Here is a 19799-nt window from a genome sequence, read left to right as displayed (position 1 = left end):
TATATTGTTAATGTTGATTATTGCCTGAAGTAAATGAACAAATGAAATGAAATGAATATGAATTGTTTTATTTACTAAAATAATAAGAGAGGAATGTCCAATGCAATATTCTAAGCAATAATTTAATATAATAATTTAATATAATAATTTCAGTCAAAGTTCTCACTGTGGCCCATTCCCTGTCCTCAATTTTAATAGTCGCCTTGTTGTTGAACTGCTCTGGGGCACTTGAAGTTCTGCTCCTTGCCACTTCCTCTCTTTCACCTACTTTCATTTGATGAAGGAAACTCAGAACCTGTTGTCTTTAATTGGTTTATCCTGTGGAGAAATGTAGGTCACTATTGTCTATTTTTAGCCTGGCAGTCCAGAGCAGATTACAAACGTATTAACCCACTGTGTGAAGTCTAAGTGATTTGAGGATGATATTGCTCAGGTTTAATGCCCAGAATGAGCTTTTATTCTAATGAAAGACGTGGAGCTCTTGTAAATTGTTGTTGTAGTTGTTGTTTTGTTATATATGAATCTAAGCCAGACATACCATCGTCAGCTTTACTACTTGTAATATAATTCCTGAGACAGTTTTATACTGCTGAAACATCACCAACAGGTTTGTCCATGAAGAGCAACTAGAATTTGTTTAACATCAATATTATTTAATTAATTTTACCGTACAATATTTTATGCTGTATTACATGACACATATTTTAGATTTTTAAAGTATAAACATGACATTGCTTGCCTTCTTGCTGATAATTTATCAGTGAATTCTAATAGAACCAAATAAATACAAAAATAGCTATAATTTTGTCCCCCCACCCACAATTTTCAGTAACCTATTCTTTTGATAGAGGATAAGCGGTATAGACAATGGATGGATAATTCCCATGCTCATTTTATCAACATGTCATTTTGCATTTCAGAGAACAAAAGGTGTCGAGTAGTGTGACAAAGGTGACTGCGCGTAATCTTAAAACGGAGAAAAAGAAAAATATTGGCTTTTTCTATGAGTAGATCAATCTTTTTTGTTTGTTTTTTTGCGAACACGGTGTGTTTTGGGGCAGTGTAAATTCAGTGAGTAATATGTCAAGGTACACATTTCCAGTTCAAACCTTCCATTGTTATATTTCGCCATGCTCTTCTCACCCATGCAGAGGCCAGAGGCGTATTTCATTCTCAAAGCACTTTCCTCCCTGGACCAGAATTCCCCCCCCCCTCATCCATTCCCCACCAATGCCCAAAGAAAGCACCCCCGACCCCCCACCCCTCTCCCCAAGCCCCGACGGCCGGTATTTCCTCCACTTTGTGCTGGCGGCTTGTTGTGACTGCAGTGCAAAGAATTCTTATCGTTGTTGTTATAAGGGCTCCGCTCCAACATGGCTGACCTTCATTATCTGCGGATACAGTCTCACCCTTACGTCAGTCAAGCCCAGTTGGCATCACACACTGTTTTCTTTCTCAGCTTTCCATTTTGATCCCTTCCTTTCTCACATGATTCGACAACCTCTTTCATTCATGCTGTAGGAAAAAACGTTGAACGCAATTAGAGATCGACCGATATGCTTTTTTCAGGGCCGATACCGATTCCGATTATCGGTAGTCAAGGAGGCAGATAACCGATATTTGAAGCCGATATTCATTTGCAGTAAAAGTTAAAATGTTGGCACCAAATTTTTGAATAATGCAAACCCTAACCGTTCTTTACAATGGATTCTCACACTACACTTTTCATTTTACATCCTTCTATCTGCAATAAGACGGTGGTGGCGGGGGGAGTTAAATGTGGGGGCCAATGTGACATTACCTTTTATAGCATTTGGGATACTTGTAGTTTTATTCTATAAATGTTATATTTTTATATTTTGAAGTAATAGGAGGAACCCTGTCATTCAAAATGTGCATCAGCTGTGGCATTACTTATTACTACAGCAAAAATAAATAAAAAAAAATTCCATGAGAAAAACTATTCATCCCTTAACACCATACAGTTCTTGTAGACCTTATTATGATTATTGTTATTGTTACCATATAGACAGTTTTGATAAGCTGAGGATCTTAAATCGAGAACAGCAATATCATGCTACTCCTCTCCACAAGAGAACTGTCAAAAGACACTTCATCATGTGCCACTTAGGATGCCCCAATCAACGCAGAAAAAGGTCGAGTAAAATAACTTGGTTATAATAATAGTAAGAATAACTTGGTTAAACAGACATTGTTGCGGTGGACCGCTGCCAGTTTCTGCTGTTTAATGTGTTTTACACTTATAGACACGTGTGTGTATATGGGCACACTATTCTCTCACTACTGTACTGTACTGTATCACTTAATGGCACAGATGTACTTGTCTAAGTAATAAGTGGGCTGCAACATTGCTAATTCACATTAACAAGCACTATCTTAGCTGTCCACATGAATAGTTACTAACACACGAGAAAGTTATACAACACACCAAACATGAGCTCATTATTCAAAGTATGAGGCACGTAACGAAATTACATCACTGAACATTAATTGCAGCCGTGTACGGCCGTAGATGTTACATATTAGTGGCATCCATTGAGAGGATAATGTCCCAAATGACGGCAGACATGACGTGAAAAGAGAGACAAAACGAGCAAATAAGCACACTATACTTTAGTGCACTTCTCTACTAATGCCTAATATACGGAAGAGAAGACGTTCGTGTAGTTAAACGGTGTTTGAGACACTTAATTTGTTACGGAGCGGACTTTAACGAGGTGCACAACGAGCTGTCAATCAAATCGACGTCGAAGCTTAAGGCACACAATGGCAAACCAGTGCGACAAATAAACACAATATAAAGTAACTAAACGCTATTTAGTGTCATTGTGGCATCTCACTGCATAATAACCGCTATGCAACAAGTAATGGACGTGACCCAGAATGCAATGTGTGCGTCACGAGAGGTAAATATAATGACGTTACTCTACTCTTAACATGGAACTAGACAATATAATAATGACAACTGTTAATATTTGGAACCTTTCTAACAAACATTATTTACTTAATTAAGTGAAAATGTGTGTGATTCCCTCCCCGAGTAGTTCAAGTAGCGAATTAGCTACTGGGTGTTAGCCTACATGCTAAGCTGAACACACCACTGTTAGCTAGCGGGGATTCAATGCAAGGCAATGCAGCTCCATTCATATAGTGCATTTAATACACAACATAATTCAATGTGTTTAGCTTATCATGGTGAAACGATCGGCGGAGTCTCTTCTCTTTTAACTTACCTTCGAAGCATGTGTCTGTCGCGTTGTGTACGTGGGTGCGTGTGTGACCGGCTACTGTGATACAGGCATACACTACTGATTGGTTCTGGCTCTTGCACGGCTAACCAATCAAATGCTGCTATGGGCGTTACATTGCTGGAGTTGGACTCCATAACAGACAGAGACGCTCTGGGCTGCATTCGGAGCGAAAAGACGGAGTTTTAAATGGATCGCTCATATCGGCCGTCAGATTAATAAAACAGACTGATACCGATATGTACCAATATGTCAAATATCGGCCCCGATTATCGGCCCGACCGATTATCGGTCGATCTCTAAACGCAATCCAGTAAGGTGATGCATTCACTTACTGTCATACTGTATAATGAAATCAATTTTAATGAAATATGGAAGACTGAGTCTTTATTTTTTGGAGTGGTGGTGGGGGGGTGGGCAGAGCTTTTGATTTGGAATTATAGTGCCATTCTGTGGGGTTTTAATAGATGGATGTTTTTGTTCTTTTGCATGTATCTTGTAAGTGAACAATTAAAAAAGAAAAAAAACCCGTCATCTTTCTTGAACTAGGATGACAACTGGGGTGAGACCACCACGGCCGTTACTGGCACGTCTGAACACAGCCTCTCCCAGGAAGACATCGTGCGCATCACGAAGGACCTGGAGGACAGCGTGGGGCTGGACTGCCGCCGCTATTTAACGCTCACCCTCGCCGTGATCCTGGGCCTCCTGGTCTTCCTCTCACCGCTGGCCTTCATGGTCCTCCCCCACCTGCTGTGGCCAGAGAAGCTTCAGAGCTGCGGCACAGCCTGCGAGGGGCTCTTCATCTCCGTGGCCTTCAAGTTGCTCATCCTGCTGCTCGCCGTCTGGGCCCTCTTCTTCCGGCCGCCGCGAGCCAGCCTCCCGCGAATCTTTGTGTTCCGGGCACTGCTCGCTGTTCTGGTGCTGCTCTTTGTGCTCTCCTATTGGTTGTTCTATGGCGTCAGGATACTAGATTCGCAGGTGAGATCAAGATATGCTGCTGAATTTGTGTTCAATTTGCACTTAGGACAAAAGTATTGGGATATGTGGCCTGAACTACAAATTTGATAACATAGGAAGTCCGCTCTCATTTTATGCTGTAACAACTTTAGCTTTAGTGGGAAGACTTTCTCCACAAGATTGCAGTTCATGGCCATTTTTAACGAGGGATCTAACTCGACAGGGGCCGATAACTGTCAAGGTTTCATTAACCGTTAATACTGTCTGTCACTGGTAATTAGCTCTTCTTGCGGAGTTGCGTAAACGAGCCAATTTGAAGTTAATTTCCTTCAATTATTATTTTTTTTCTCCTTCTACAGCAAGTGCACGTGGAGTCGTGCTCAAAGAGGAGGAGGGAAGACGTAAAAGGGGTGGGGATAGGGAGAGACGCTTTTTGTTCTTAAAATAAATGAATGAATGAATGAATGAATTAATGAATAAATAAATAAATACATGTGTACATGTGTAGGTGGAAGCGTGTCCCCCAAGGACAACATGAGTAACTGGGGTCTGTTCTAAAAAATAGCTCACCAGTGATGGGACACTGTGACTTACTAAGAATTAAAACACAAGAATAACAATGTTTATTTATTTAAATTTGGCATGGTACATGTTTCTTAATGTACCAAATATTTTTTTATTTTGTTTAAAAATGAAATAGTATTGAATGAACAAAAAAAGAAGTTTTTATTTCCTCAAATATTTTTTAAAATGACATTTTAGCGATGTAATTTTAACACCGTGATTCCGTGACACCGCAATAATTTTGCTCATGGTTATCATACCGTCAAAATCTAATATCGGCCCGTGCCTAGATGTAACAATAATAACATCATGATATTAAAACTGCCGCACTATCGTCGTCATCATGTCACGATCTGTTAAAATAGTCACGTTGATTTCCATTTGTGCAGTTCTAGCACCCTCTGGTTGTTAGTTTTTTAGTGCAGTTTAATTTTCACAAGGCATTTTTGGCCCTTCTTCAGTGCTCAGCATATTCATATACAGTGGCATGAAAAAGTATCTGAACCTTTTGGAATTTCTCACATTTCTGCCTAAAATCACTATCAAACGTGATCTGATCTTTGTCAAAATCACACAGATGAAACAACAGTGTCTGCTTTAACTAAAACCACCCAAACATTTACAGGTTTTCATATTTTAACAAGGATGGCATGCAAACAATGACAGAAGGGGGAGGAATAAGTAACTGAACCCTCTGCCTAAGGATACTTAAAGAGCAATTGAAACCAATTTTTACCAAACAATTTAAGTCAGGTGTGTGCCCAATCACTGATGAGTGACTTAAAGCTGCCCTGCCCACTATAAAACACACACCTGGTTAGAATTGTCTTGATGAGAAGCATTGTCTGATGTGCACCATGACTCGCTCAAAAGAGCTGTCGGAAGACCTGCTATCAAGAATTGTTGGTTTGTATAAAACTGGCAAAGGATACAAAACCATCTCTAAAAGTCTGGATGTTCATCAATCAACAGTCAGCGAAGTTGTGTACAAATGGAGAGAGTTTGGCACTGTTGCTTCCCTCCCAAGGAGTGGCCGGCCACCAAAGATGACGCCAAGAGTTCAGCGCAGACCACTCAGAGAGGTAAAAAAGAACCCTAGAGTGTCTGCTAAAGACTTACAGAAATCACTGGCACAGTCCAATATCGCTGTGTATGCATCAACTATATGTAAAACATTGGCCAAGAATGGTGTTCGTGGGAGGACTCCACGGAGGAAGCCACTGCTGTCTAAAAAAAACATTGTGGCTTGTTTAATGTTCGCAAAAAGGCACTTGGGCACTCTACAGAAGTTTTGGCAAAATATTTTGTGGACTGATGAAGCCAAAGTTGAATTGTTTGGGAGGAACACACAACGTCATGTGTGGAGGAAAAATGGAACAGCTCACCAACATCAACACCTCATCCCCACCGTGAAGCATGGTGGAGGGTGCATCATGGTTTGGGGCTGTTTTGCTTCCTCAGGGCCTGGACAACTTGCAATCATTCATGGAAAAATGAATTCAAAAGTTTATCAGGATGTTTTGCAGGAAAACCTGAGGCCGTCTGTCAGACAGTTGAAGCTAAAAAGAGGATGGATGCTGCAACAAGACAATGATCCAAAACACAGAAGCAAATCGACTTCAAAATGGTTTCAGAAGAACAAAATACACGTTCTGGAGTGGCCAAGTCAAAGTCCAGACTTGAACCCCATTGAGATGCTGTGGCATGACCTCAAGACAGCGATTCATGCCAGACATCCCAGGAATCTGACTGAACTACAGCAGTTTTGTAAAGAAGAATGGGCCAAGATCAGTCCTGATCGATGTGCCAGACTGATCTGCAGCTACAGGAAGCGTCCGGTTGAAGTTATTGCTGCCAAAGGGGGGCCACAAAATATTAAATGTGATGGTTCAGTTACTTATTCTTCCCCCCTTCTGTCATTGTTTGCATGCTATCCTTGTTAAAATATGAAAACCTGTAAATGTTTGGGTGGTTTTAGTTAAAGCAGACACTGTTGTTTCATCTGTGTGATTTTGACAAAGATCAGATCATGTTTGATGGTGATTTTAGGCAGAAATGTGAGAAATTCCAAAAGGTTCAGATACTTTTTCATGCCACTGTATGTACAGTGTTCCCTTGTTTTCTGCTGGGGTTAGGTTCTACAAAATACCTGCAATATATTAAATCCCCGAAATAGTTTGCTTAATGTTTTGTATTTATTATAACTGTTTTAAGGCTCTAAAACCTTCCATCATACAGGATATATACTTTTTTTTTTTTTCACCGAGGCATTTACATTTTCTCACATTTCTCTCGTTTAAACATTCTCAATGTTCAAACCTTCATAAATTTTATATTAAAAAAAAGGTACCTTACTGTAAAAAAAATAAAATAAAAAAAAATAAAAGAAAAATTGCACCAAAAAAAATCCGCGAAACAGCGAGGCCGTGAAAAGTGAAGTGAGTGTAGCGAGAGAACACTTGTACACCCCCTTTGAAAAATGTAAAGATTTTATTCAATATCTCAATGAACATAAGAACAATTTCCAAAATTTTGACAAAATGTTTTCCGTAGAATATACGCTTAACTCACAACATGAAAGGTTGTAATAGAATGCATAGAAATCTTCAGTTTAATCCAATTAATGCAAAAAAAATTTGCATCCCACAACAAAACCGACGACATCTAGTATTTTCCTATGACCTCTATGACTGTTATGGATCGCAACTTGTCTGCTAGGCCTGGAATTAACAAATTTTTAGGCTTTTTTTCTCGGGCTCTACTTATTTATGCAAAATATACTTTAGGAAATTTAATTTAAAAAAAAACCACTTTTTTTTTTTTTTAATGGTTACTAATTGACAAATTGTTTGCAAACAATGGCCCACATTTGGGGGAGTATTTTGTAGTATAGTATCATATAGAAAATATTAATCTGACAGGAAACTAAAGGTGTTCTTACAAACCTTTTGGGGTGTACTCATTTATGCTGAGCACTGTATGTTTAAAATCTACGCTAATGGTCAGATGAAGGGGAACGTAATATGCTTGTGAAGCAAGTCAATATGTGGAGGAACTCAACGTGTGCATGCCTTAGCAAGTAAGTGGCTCAATATTAAGTGTTATTAGAGATTGTCGGTTGTTTACATGCATTGCTGTAATGTACAAAAGCACAATTTATTTTTTTATTTTTTTAATATGAGCTCTTTTTTTTTTTTTTTCTTTTTTTTTTTTTCTTTTTTTTTTTTTCTTTTTTTTTTACAATATTGTGACCCTTTTAATATCGCCAAACTCCCAACAATACAGGACTATCTCAGAAAATTAGAATATTGTGATAAAGTCCATTATTTTCTGTAATGCAATTAAATAAGTAAAAATGCCATACATTCTGGATTCATTACAAATCAATAGAAATATTGCAAGCCTTTTATTGTTTTAATATTGCTGATTATGGCATTTTATTTAAGTTGGTCTGCTGAAATATTCTAATAATCTGAGATGGGATATTTGAGTTTTCTTAAGCTGTAAGCCATAATCAGCAATATTAAAACAATAAAAGGCTTGCAATATTTCAGTTGACTTGTAATGAATCCAGAATGTTTGGCATTTTTGCTTATTTAATTGCGTTACAGAAAAAATTGACTTTATCACAATATTCTAATTTTTTTAAACAGTCCTGTATAGTGATAATTATCGTATTGTGACCTTTATATCATAATATATTGTATTGTGATGTTTGGATATCGTTACATTACTATTTTAACCAGTTAATTAATCTAGAAGCACATTTAAGGGTGTTACACACATTATTCCTGTGAAATTATAATCATAAAAATGTTCCAAAGTCTCAAATGTTGCAAACAAAGAACAACTGTGATTCAGGGACAGTTTAGGAGTTTCATCCAACTTGTAAAGATCATGTCACATGACTTTTGCCCAATAGAATATATTCAACAAAAAAAAAAAAAGTCAGGATACAATTTCCCTAGTGTGGCACGTGGTATTTTAAAATGCAAGCATGCTTGTAAGCAAATACACAAATCTTGCAGTCCTTTGAAATATATTTGAATATTCATGTGTTCTACATCTTGTTCTACATCTATCTGCTTTATGCCTGCTTTTTGCTAGTCTTTGTCGACCTAGTGACACGCAATGATCCACTTTGGCTTTTATCCTCACGTTTGTGCCCTCTAGGATGAAGACTACCAGGGGATCGTGCAATACGCTGTGTCACTGGTGGACGCGCTCCTCTTCATTCACTACCTGGGCATCGTGCTGCTAGAGTTAAGGCAGCTTCAGCCCCACTACTCTGTGTGTGTCACACGTTCCACAGACGGAGAGACCAAGCACTACAACTTGGGACAACTTAGGTGAGAGAAGCAGGAAGCAATGGGAGGGATGGGGAATACTCTGTACCAAACGGTGCTCTTATACAAATCTTAAAGGGCTGCAATAAAAAAAGAAAAGAAAATGAAATTATTCAAAACTCTGTTTATCGTAATTGGTCAGGCCACGCGTGGGTTTATTGAATTTTACATGCTTATAATAATAATACATGATAAAAAGACAGACAGTCGCACAGCTTCCATTTTTTTTCTTACAGAATAAATTGTCTAGAGTGTGTGTGTCATTCATCTACCAAATTTCTTTGTGTCTGTTGTCCCCATCTTAGATTTTCATTTTAGGCAAAGAGGACCAAAATGCCTTTTTTGGGTGTTCCTTCTGTCAGAACTTCCAAATTGCGTAGGAATGCATTCCTCCTAGCCTGCAAGAGTTACATACAGCAACCTGTTGGACTGCTTGCTCTGTACACATTCACTGCTTAATAATTGACTAAATGTGGCAAGGGTGGACAGCCGCTCAAAAATGTCTTTGTTTCAGGGCTGGACTGGCACAAAAAAATCGGCCCTGGCATTTTGACCCAGCTTGGCCCAGCCCAACTCTTGTCTAACATGTAGTTCTGCCACTGATGTTTATTGATGATGTTTCAGTTTATCTACATTTTAAATGGCTAGTAAGACTAGTTTGAGTATATGGAGTTATGGACAATTCAGCACACTAGTAGGATACGCTACTAGTGCGCTGTTGGCGCGGAAGTACAACACGTTTAACAGATTGGTCCCTCTAAATTGTGGGCCAGTCTCTTGGGGTAAAATGTAGGAAAATAACAATTAAAAAGCACTGCATCGGCCCCAAAAGAGGCCGACCCACCGGGCATCTGCCCTATATGCCAGACGGCCAGTCCAGCTCTGCTTTGTTTTGTGATATTTTTTTTGTGTTTTAAGTGATAAATACCCCGAATTGATCTTGTAAATTGCAAGTGTTGTGGTTGGTGAGTTTGTTTGGGATGAACAATTTTGAAAATGAATGTAATTATATAATTTTTTTTTCCAACTGATTTTTCTTTTCTTTTTTTTTTCTTTTTTTAAGGGTAAGTCAACCTTAAACCGTTCTTGACAATAATATATATGTGACCTAACTAATCTAAACATGACATTCGGATTAATATTACATTTGTCGAATGAGTTATGCAGCAAAATCAGCCATTTTATCCAGCTCACCGGGCAGCCATTTTGCCACTCGCTGTCGACTGAAGATGACATCACAGTTGCTCGTTCAGACAACAACCAATCACAGCGCACCTGTTCTCTGAAGCTGAGCTGAGATTGGTTGTTACCTGAGAGATGAGAAACTATGATGTCATTTTTACTTGACAAGAAGTGGCAAAATGGCCGCCTTCTGATGTTAATTAAAAAATAAAAAATAAAAAATGCTGGATTTTGCTGCTTAACTCATATTTCCACTAACGCAGTATTAACCAGAGTACTGTATTTAGACTAGTGGGGCTGCATAGAAATATTGTCATAATATTATTAGGGGGGGGTCTTCTTACCATATTTTTTTAACGAACACAAGCAATAAATGAATCTGTATTACAATAAATGATATATAATTTCATGTACATAAATGTTTTGGTCTATTAGTGTTAGGCTTTTTGTAAAATAAAGGCAAATAAACAAATAATTCCTATGAAAGATGGTTTATTAGAGATGTTAACTACTAAACATCTAAACTTGGAGGATTGTAAGCAGCGTTTACTATGACTTCACAAAATTATACCAAACAAGTGTGGCATAAGAATAGTCAGTAAGTCAAGTCAGATTATAACAATAATGCAAACATTTTGTGGTTATATCACTTTAACTTTTCTTGAAACTGATACAACTGCACTTGTTCCACACTGAACTTATCTAGACACTATATAATGAAATAAATATGCATTTATATAAAGCATAAAGCCAAACCATCGACCAAATTAAGTTTTTTTTTTTTGTTGTTTTCACCATTGCGCCCTTTGCAATTAAAAATTGCATTCTACTATATTGCGATGTCAATTTGAATCCAATTTGTCAACACTAATGTGCTGAAATTTGTGAAAATGACGAAGTAGTCTATGAATATGTGTGTGCAGTATTCAGCGGGCAGCACTGGCCATATTGGAGCGTTACTACTGTGACTTCGCCATCCATAACCCGGCTTTGCTCTCCGCCTCCAAGTCGCGCGCTGCCAAGCACCTGGCTGGCCTCAAGGTCTACAACGTGGACGGGGACTTCCCGGCAGCGCCCGCTGAAGGTGCGTGTTGTCACGTTTTGTCAGCTCCCGCTGTGCCTCTCGACCTCCTGCCTCGCTAAATCTCCTCGTTTTGTCTCTTAAGTCTTTAAAGCGAAACTCAGAGCCTATCTATTGGACAGTAAGTCAATTCCATGCTGACGTTTATGTCAAGACACACACTTAAGGCATGCCACAGGCTAATGTCAAATATTCAGTCCACTGTGTAATATAACACTCAGCTGTTGTTAAATTATCGCCTGTCCTCAAGTGTACTCGCGCATCGCTCACGTGCACTAAACTGACTCACTTTCCCCCCCCCTGCATTTGTCTCCATGTTAGAAAAAAAAAAAGGCTGACAACATTGTTTCTCCCCCTTGCACCACTTCCTTTGTTTTCACTCATCATCCCCTCTCAAGCCTGTGCTATTATTATTTTTCACACTCTCACTGAATTGCTCGTCCCATTTAAGTCAGGAAGTTTGATGATGCCCGACAAGCAAATAAAAGTATCGGTTGCTTGTATTGTTTCCTAGGAGTTGCAAATGTGTAAACAGTTTGGAAGGTAATAATCCATACATCACAACTAAGCAGTGTCATTCTAAGCAGGATGTGCCGAAAAACTCCCCGCAGCTCCCAGCCATGAATTATTCCATTCATGCGCCTCCTCTGGTCCACATGAATAATTTACTAGCGCTGCCATCTTTTAACCTGCATTTGCAACAGTCAGGATCAGGCAATAGAATCCACTTTTAAGACCACACAACAGTAGCTTAGAAGGATGTTAGAGCTCACAACCATTCTGAAATTTACAAGATATTTCTGGATGAAAAGAGGAAAAGTCCAAGGTTCATATAAGATTGTAGGTTGTAACGTAAAATGGATCTGAATCGGAAAATTGGATTTGATTTAAAAGAAGAACTAATTGAAAATGTACCACCTTTGAATGGCATCCCAGTCCATGTATCGACAGAGTCATTCTTTCCATCCTTCATCCGTTAACTAATTCACTGCCGGCCATTTTCACTAAAGCAACCCCCTTCGCTCCTGGCTGTTTTACTGGATTTTGACTGATTTTGCAAGGCCCACAGAATATTGTGTTCTATTGCTATAAAACCATGGAACCTACCAAAAGAAAGATTAGAATCTCTTCTTTCATCAGGAAAAAAAGTATTTTTCCATCTGTTTCCGTTTTGCAGCAATTAGCATTAGAATATAGCTAGGTTTCATCATTATTCACAAATCTGCTTGTTTGCAACATGGTCCTGGTTGAAATCTTATACTCTGCTGCCACCTGCTGGCCGTTTTTGTAATAACTACCATTGCTGCAATCATTCTCTGCAGTTCAGAGGTTGCGTCAAAGCCCTCTGTATGCTCTAGCATTAAAAAAACAAAAACAAAAACGTATAAATATGTCTTTGGGACACCAAACTTTTAAAATAGAACATATTTATATGTTTTTGAGAGCAAATGAGTTAATTTCGTGTGCTGTGACAGGTCCGGGGAACAGCACGGCCGCCGGAGTAGCACACTCCCAATCCAGAGCCATGATCGCAGCCGCCGCCCATTGCCGTGATTCCAGCCACAACGAACTCTACTACGAGGAGGCCGAGCACGAGAGGCGAGTGCGCAAACGTAGAGCCCGGTGAGTGGCGGCCATCAGGAAGAACTTGCACGTCATCTTTATTTGGCTTCATCTGTACCAGGATTCTCAGACTCTCTTTAGTCCAGCCACAATTGTAGTTTACTTGTTTACAACTCAAAGTTCCCCAGACTTGGACTAAATTTGCTGAAAACCACTTCTAGCTTTTTTTTTTTTTTTTTTTTTTTTTTTGCTGCATCTTCCCGGAATACTAAACAACTGACTCTCAAACTTAACGTAATTGTTACCATGTATCGTGTGTGTTTATATGATCAAGAGTTTGCTTTTCAAAATAACAATGGTGCCCTGAGATACAAGCTTAATCTGTTGAGTTTCCATGCTTGTAACTCATATCATTTTTCCCGATTGAAATGAATTGAAATAGTGTTTCGTTCCAGCACAAAAAAGGATTTATTTTTTTTTAAATAATAAAAATAGTACTCTATAATACTGTATTTAGAAACATATAGGGCAATAATGTAATTGAATAGAATGTAAAAATGTTTGCCACATTTTTTTTTGTTTCAATTCAATAGACATTTTGCTGCTCATTCTTGGCCACCTTGGGGCAGTATAATACAGCCATTGAGAAACATGTAAGCTGCTGTATTTGTGTTCACAGAAAATAACGAATATATGCCTTATTTTATCCTTCTATATGTTCTAATTAGAACAGCTAATACTGGCTGTCACCAGTAATGAACTCGTCCTGACTTTTTTTGACGGCACTCCTAAGCAGGGTAGACTATGATTGGATTGGCTACTTGCTGAGTTAAGTAAATGAGCTGCCTCTTTGAAGTTAATTGCTTCCAATTAACTTTTTTTTTTTCTTATTCCTGTGAGCAGAGAGGGGAGGTGTGAGCAGTTATGCATGGAGGCGGAGGCGGAGGAAGAGGGAAGGAGCAAAATTAAATACAAAAAATTAAAAATAAATAAAAATACTGCAAACATAGATGGCCTTACTCTGTTGATTAATGTGCATTGTCCTAAAAACAAACAAACAAACAAAAAGTGCCAGTGAGTTCTAGTTAGCCCCAAGGACATGAATAGCCCTCGGGTCTGTTAAAAAAAAATAAATACATATATATATATATATATATATATATATATATATATATAACAGCGCCCCTATCTTGATTTTCAAAGCTAGCTGGAGTTAAATTGCTTCTAATTATGTAAATGGAAACTCATCTCCCAAGTTCTTCTGTTTTGTCTTCCTGTCGCTATAACGTCCAGATATGACATGTCACATCACTGACCCATGATGTTATTCCATTTTGTTGCCAGGCTGGTGGTCGCTGTAGAAGAGGCCTTCACTCATGTTAAGCAGATGAAGGAAGAGGAGCAGAAGAAAGTTCCGGGAGATGTGATGGACCCGCGAGAGGCAGCACAAGCCATCTTCCCGTCCATGGCACGGGCCCTGCAGAAGTACTTGAGGACAACCAAACAGCAGCACTGCCACAGCATGGAGAGCATCCAACATCATCTGGCCTTCTGCATCAGCAACAACATGTCACCCAAGGTCAGACCTCCACTGCAAAATTTATTTTTTCATGGTCTGAAATGCATGTTTTTTCTTCTCTTCTTTTCCAGGCCTTCCTGGAGAGTTACCTGAAGCCAGGCCCTACTCTGCAGTACAGCCGGGACCACTGGTTGGCGCGTCAATGGACGCTGGTCAGCGAGGCGTCAGTTACCAGCGGCCTTAGAGACGGTACCATCTTTGTCCTCAAATGTGCAGACTTCGGCCTGGTGGTGACCGTCAAGAAGATCCCCTACATCCGCATGTCAGAGGAGTACATTGACCCAAAATCCCACAAGTTTGTCCTCCGGTTACAATCGGAGACATCCGTGTAGGTCTTTATGGAGCTTATTTTTATTTTTACTTGTCTTTTTTATGGAACTATATATCGCACACATTTTTTTTTTTTTTTAATATTTCAGGATTTTTTTTTTTTTTTTTGCCTTTGGACAAAATTATGAATGCTGACTTGTACATGTGGAGAAAAAAAAAATCTCGGCGTATGCTTTGCTTGTGATAACCCTGAATCAGACAAGATGGCAATGTTGGGACTATTTATGGTTATAAAAGTCTGTATCCATTGGATGGAGTGGATTCGAATTTTCTAACTTCCCTCAAATGACAAAAGAAAATAAAGGGAGACTCGTTTTTTGGAGTCTCAATCATGACCTAATCACATCTTCAGGGCTGTGGACAAAGACATACCTCCACGCCAGTTCACCACACCTGGGATCAAAGTTGGATCGTGTTAGTAAATGAGGTTTAAATATAAAAATAAAAAAATTAAAACCAAAAGTGATTTGAATTCACTGGAAACGTGTGTTCCTGGTTCCAGATCAGGGTTGTACGCTACTGCCACCTGGTGAGCATTGAACATAACTACTGAGTGGTGACTGCTTTGTGGATGCCAATACACTGTATCTGATTATGTAGCCACAAATTGTATGTATGTACAGTATGTTTACTCATATCACCACCATCCTAAAATGATGGCCTTGGTCATTTTTCTCATGAAAAACTTTAAACCAAATACTGATTATATTTATTAATATTTTCATTTCAGGGGTAGAATTGAATATTCTGTTTAACCAAGGATGTAGCCAATTTTAGCAGAGCTGTTCAAGGCAAGAAAATGTCAAAATAGGACTTGGGGCATAATTTTAAGAAGGTGTCTATGTCACTCATATGTTTCCTTTTCACCATTTGTCACGATGTTGCCATGCCTTTGTTGAACTGCTATACATGATTTGTATTGGAGAACAAAATTAAATCATTTTTATGACTGTTTGTAAACTGATGTGTCTTAAGATGGTTGTTGTCGAATATTGAGATTAATCCCACTGGTAATATACAAAATGTTAAAACTCAAAGATCATACGTCTAGTTTTGCGTAATTGGTGTGTCAGGCCTGAATATCAATCTGGTGCTAAAAATGAATAGCATCGTCCCTGTGCAAATACAGTGTCTGAGTCCGCCTGTCGCAACTCATCTGTCATTGGCTTAATCCCCGCCTCCCCTTCTTCCATATATACCCGTCTTTTCCTTGCGGGATGAGAATTGGTTGAGAAGAAAATGGAACATTTGCATCTAAATGGAATGCTTTTCCTCCTTCTATTTGTTTGGTAATGACGTGGTTATCTGCAGATGGATGCGTCGTCTCCTCTGTTGGCTTCATCTTCAAGCAAATGTTCTGTCCGGGCTGATGGACACACAGGCTAAACTATATGGTCAAAACAACTCGGGCCAGGTAGTTCATTTAGTCCCATTGCCACTGGGTGAGAAAAATCAAATGCGACATGCAGTCTGCATTGGAAGTCTCAAAGAATGGATCCCTCTTTGTTTTAATGAGATGCATTTCAGTCAGTGAAAGAGGAAAACTTCAATTTTCAAAGGTTATTTGTCTAGCCCTGCTAAACAGACTCTTGTTTGTTGAATTTACTTGGGCAGTTATGTGTCGGGTATTAACCTTCAAGTTACTGTAGCAAAAATCAAGAAAGTCATTACTCTGGTTAAGCAAGTCATTTCTTAATCACAATATATAGTATTCACACATTAGCATGCAGTATCTGTACTTTCTTTAGTTAGCTCTACTAGTACATTCAAATAATGTTTTTTATGGTTTTAAAAAAAACAGCCTCTGCATACTTTGTCTTCTCAATCACACAATGAACGTAGACTTTTAAGTTCATTGTTCCAGCTATCGGTGAGCTAAACTGGGAAGCTAACCTAGCTTACCTGTATGTGGGTTACTGAGAACATACAGTCTCTAAGAGGACATCTAAAAGACATGATAAAGATGCTAACATGCTCAGTAATCTAGGTCATCATCTTGGTCGAGACTCATGTCATCTTCTGTGAAGTCCTCGTCAAATTCCTCATGGTCGTCTTCAAAGTTATCGTCATCATCCTCCGTATTAACTCTGCCCGACAGGACATCCTCGATCCAGTCCTCTAACTCCTCAGCAGTGGGTAGATCCTCGTCGTTGGACATGTCGAGCCACACGCTGTCCGCCTGGAGTGTGCAAGAGACATCTCGTTAAGGTCTCGACAGAGTTTCTGTACCTGAGAAGGGTTTGGCTTACATCTGTGACGTTGACCACGCCGATCTGAGGCCTGAACAAATCCAACTTGAAGGTCTTTTCCCAGTAAGTGGTGAGCTAGAAAATACGAGACAAGATGCTGCTCACATTGGAAAGTTACTCGACTGTGTTAAGCAGAGGAGGGAGGAAGCCACATGTGTGGAAGTCTCAAGTCTTAAATTTGAAGTTTCAAGCAAGTCTCAAGCCCTAATTCAAGTCAAATTCACCCCCCACATCGTCCTTTATGTGTGTACCCGAACTATATCAATCAAATGATGAGGGCCAACCAGAGGGAAGTCATCGGGGTCAATCCACACAATGCTGAGATCTGGGTTGTTTGTGTTGTCTCTGGCCACGTCCTTTAAGATCTCCAGGAATTCATAGCCATCTGGGCGGTGAAGGAGTGGGAAGTGGGTACAACAATTTACATGTCAACATCTTTTGAGAGTGAAAGAGAAGAAAATAGTGACAGACCTGGATCCTCCTCTTCTGCAAATGCAACAATATGGATTCCATCCATGTCATCCTCCTGGAAGTGAGGGCGGAACATGATTTCAACACTATTTCTGAATGCATCACAGCACAACTAGTTGAATTCTATTTACCCATGTCTCAAACATGTTCTCTGCCCGGAGCTTCCTCAGAGTGGCCCTGCAAAGCGCACTCACATTTCAAATCCAGCTCCACCTTAGAGCAATATATGTAAAAAAAAAAAAACCAGATTAACCTCCTGTGTTGCGTGACAAAGTCCACGATGTCCATCTCAGACAGAGGCCTGCCTGGCAGGATGACGGGCTCCTCCATGAAGGGCTCGTAAAAATTCACCTCGTTCATCTTGAGGGAGAGATGTTTGGCCACCTGAAATGCATCAAAATTCTTCACTCACTCACATGTCGCGTGTGTTACATGTGACAACTTTGCACTTACAGATTTATCAAACGTGGCAAAGAACTTGATGTAAGGTTGAAAACGCTCCGAGGCCTCCTGGAAAGCTTTGTAGTCTGAGAGGCGAAAATAGACTATTAGGAACCCCAATGGGAATCGAGAACTTCACCTTGCTAAGCTCCTTCTTCACAAGAGACTGACAGAGCGCGACTCTTGGACGCCAGTTTGATAATCACTGCTCAAGGCTATTCTGTGAAATCACATGACAATAATACACCAGATCACATCTTGTCTCCTGATCATAATTGCAGTTTGACCTATTAGTTAATGAACTAGATACTATTTAAAGCTTCTCATGAGAGCAGAGACAGAGACATTGAGACCCCATAAAAGGTCTACTGGGAACAGCATGGAGCTATTCAAGGACACCATTTTTTTTTTCCTGTTTGACTGCAAATTAGTGTGTACAAGAGTAAGGTTGTCAAATGATGACAAACTAACATAAATCCTCTCCTTTGAAGTAACCAATGAGGCGAATGTCTTCCTCTATCCTTTCGAACGCTCGGAGCTCCATTGCGTTGTTGATTATTTCCACGGGGTCCTCCAGCACCTGCAGAAGGAGGAGGAGGGGCGACACAGTTACAATAATGCATCAAAAACATCTACTCTACAGTCTGGTACACTCACATCCAGGAGGAACTCCACAAGAGTGTCTGCCGAGAGTTCACCATCAAACTCAATGATGCGATCGTCCTTGAAGATGTACAGGCTGCCCACTTCTCCTAGGCCTGACCAAAGAATGGTTTAATAAGAGGAGAATATTCGCTGTACACTAGAGATAGCCTACTGTATGTATGAAATAGGTTACCTAGCTTCTTGGCTACTTTGGCATCTTTCTGAGCATCCACCATCCCAAATCCAATGTCTTTGTTCTCCAGCACCTGAGCTGTCAGCTGAGTGGTGTTCACATCATTAGAGGTTTTATTCCTTAAATTTGTTAACTATTGGTTACTATTTGTAAAGGTCGGAGTAAGTCACATAACTACTGTAAATCTTGAGTCTTAACCTTCAAGTGTTTTCCAAGTTAGTGTGGCAAGAATTACGCAATTCCAATTCCATCACAAGATGACACCATTTTGTTTCAGATGTTTCTCACCTCCAGGACCAGCTCTGTCATCTGGATGCGCTTCTGCAGGCCTTTGTTGGCAGGCACCGGCTCATGGTAAAACAGACATAGCAGGTCAAATCTCCTCAGAGCCTTCTTGTAGCTGCGCTCGTTGATGTCCAACACTCTGTCCCTGCCGTCAAAGTTGGGAAATTCCAGACCTTCCTCTGCAGCACAAAGCAAAATGAAATGAAGGCAGAAGGTGCAAAGCAAAGACAGGCGCGTTTCAAGCATTGTTGTCGGTGATGGTGATAGTGGAAAAAGTAATTGGCAATATTTAAAAAAATAATAATAATGCACTAATTGTATCACGATGGCTCCACTTTGTGCTCCTCTCAGCTTTTGCTCTGTACTTTCTCTATCCACCTGGGCTTGCTCTCATTCTCTCTTCATCACCTAGTTAAATCTCACAGGAGGCATTTTTTTTCTTCCTCCTCCTACTCACCCACATGCAAGATAGACATTCATGAGTCTGTCTGTCTGTCTGTCTCTCTCTCTCTCTTTCTCTCTCTCTCTCTCTCTCTCTCTCTCTCTCTCTCTCTCTCTCTCTCTCTCTCTCTCTGTCTATCTGTCTATATGTCTGTCTGTCTGTCTCTGTCTGTATCTATCTATCTATCTATCTATCTATC

General features: G+C 39.6%; 2 protein-coding genes across 5 annotated transcripts in view; one reads left to right on the top strand and one right to left on the bottom strand.

Moving 5' to 3' along the window:
* The window catches only part of LOC144014451 (vang-like protein 1), a 39320-nt gene extending 23486 nt beyond the window's left edge, over window positions 1-15834 (top strand). For all 3 annotated transcript variants that reach the window (XM_077514349.1, XM_077514352.1, XM_077514350.1), the window contains 6 exons: window positions 3819-4250; window positions 8967-9142; window positions 11245-11405; window positions 12878-13025; window positions 14310-14544; window positions 14616-15834. In XM_077514349.1, the coding sequence (XP_077370475.1) occupies window positions 3819-4250; window positions 8967-9142; window positions 11245-11405; window positions 12878-13025; window positions 14310-14544; window positions 14616-14876 (1413 nt within the window). In that variant the 3' untranslated portion in view covers window positions 14877-15834. The remainder of the gene's footprint in view (window positions 1-3818; window positions 4251-8966; window positions 9143-11244; window positions 11406-12877; window positions 13026-14309; window positions 14545-14615) is intronic.
* Window positions 15835-16454: 620 nt separating this feature from the next.
* Window positions 16455-19620, bottom strand: LOC144014449 (calsequestrin-2-like). 2 transcript variants are annotated; one of them, XM_077514346.1, is made up of 11 exons: window positions 19162-19620; window positions 18874-18958; window positions 18693-18793; window positions 18507-18615; window positions 18048-18121; window positions 17848-17978; window positions 17726-17771; window positions 17595-17649; window positions 17375-17508; window positions 17124-17198; window positions 16455-17053 (listed from the first exon to the last, which is right to left on the bottom strand). In XM_077514346.1, the coding sequence occupies exons 1-11, from the start codon at window positions 19402-19404 to the stop codon at window positions 16850-16852; spliced, it is 1257 nt and encodes a 418-aa protein (XP_077370472.1). In that variant the 5' UTR covers window positions 19405-19620; the 3' UTR covers window positions 16455-16849. The 2 variants fall into 2 exon arrangements, with proteins under 2 accessions (XP_077370472.1, XP_077370473.1); XM_077514347.1 differs by having other exon boundaries at window positions 17408-17508.
* Window positions 19621-19799: the final 179 nt, after the last annotated feature.

Source organism: Festucalex cinctus, chromosome 2, assembly GCF_051991245.1.
Source record: "Festucalex cinctus isolate MCC-2025b chromosome 2, RoL_Fcin_1.0, whole genome shotgun sequence".
Lineage (NCBI taxonomy): Eukaryota > Metazoa > Chordata > Actinopteri > Syngnathiformes > Syngnathidae > Festucalex > Festucalex cinctus.
The sequence above is the reverse complement of the archived record's forward strand: the minus strand, read 5'-3'. Positions and strand labels throughout refer to the sequence as shown.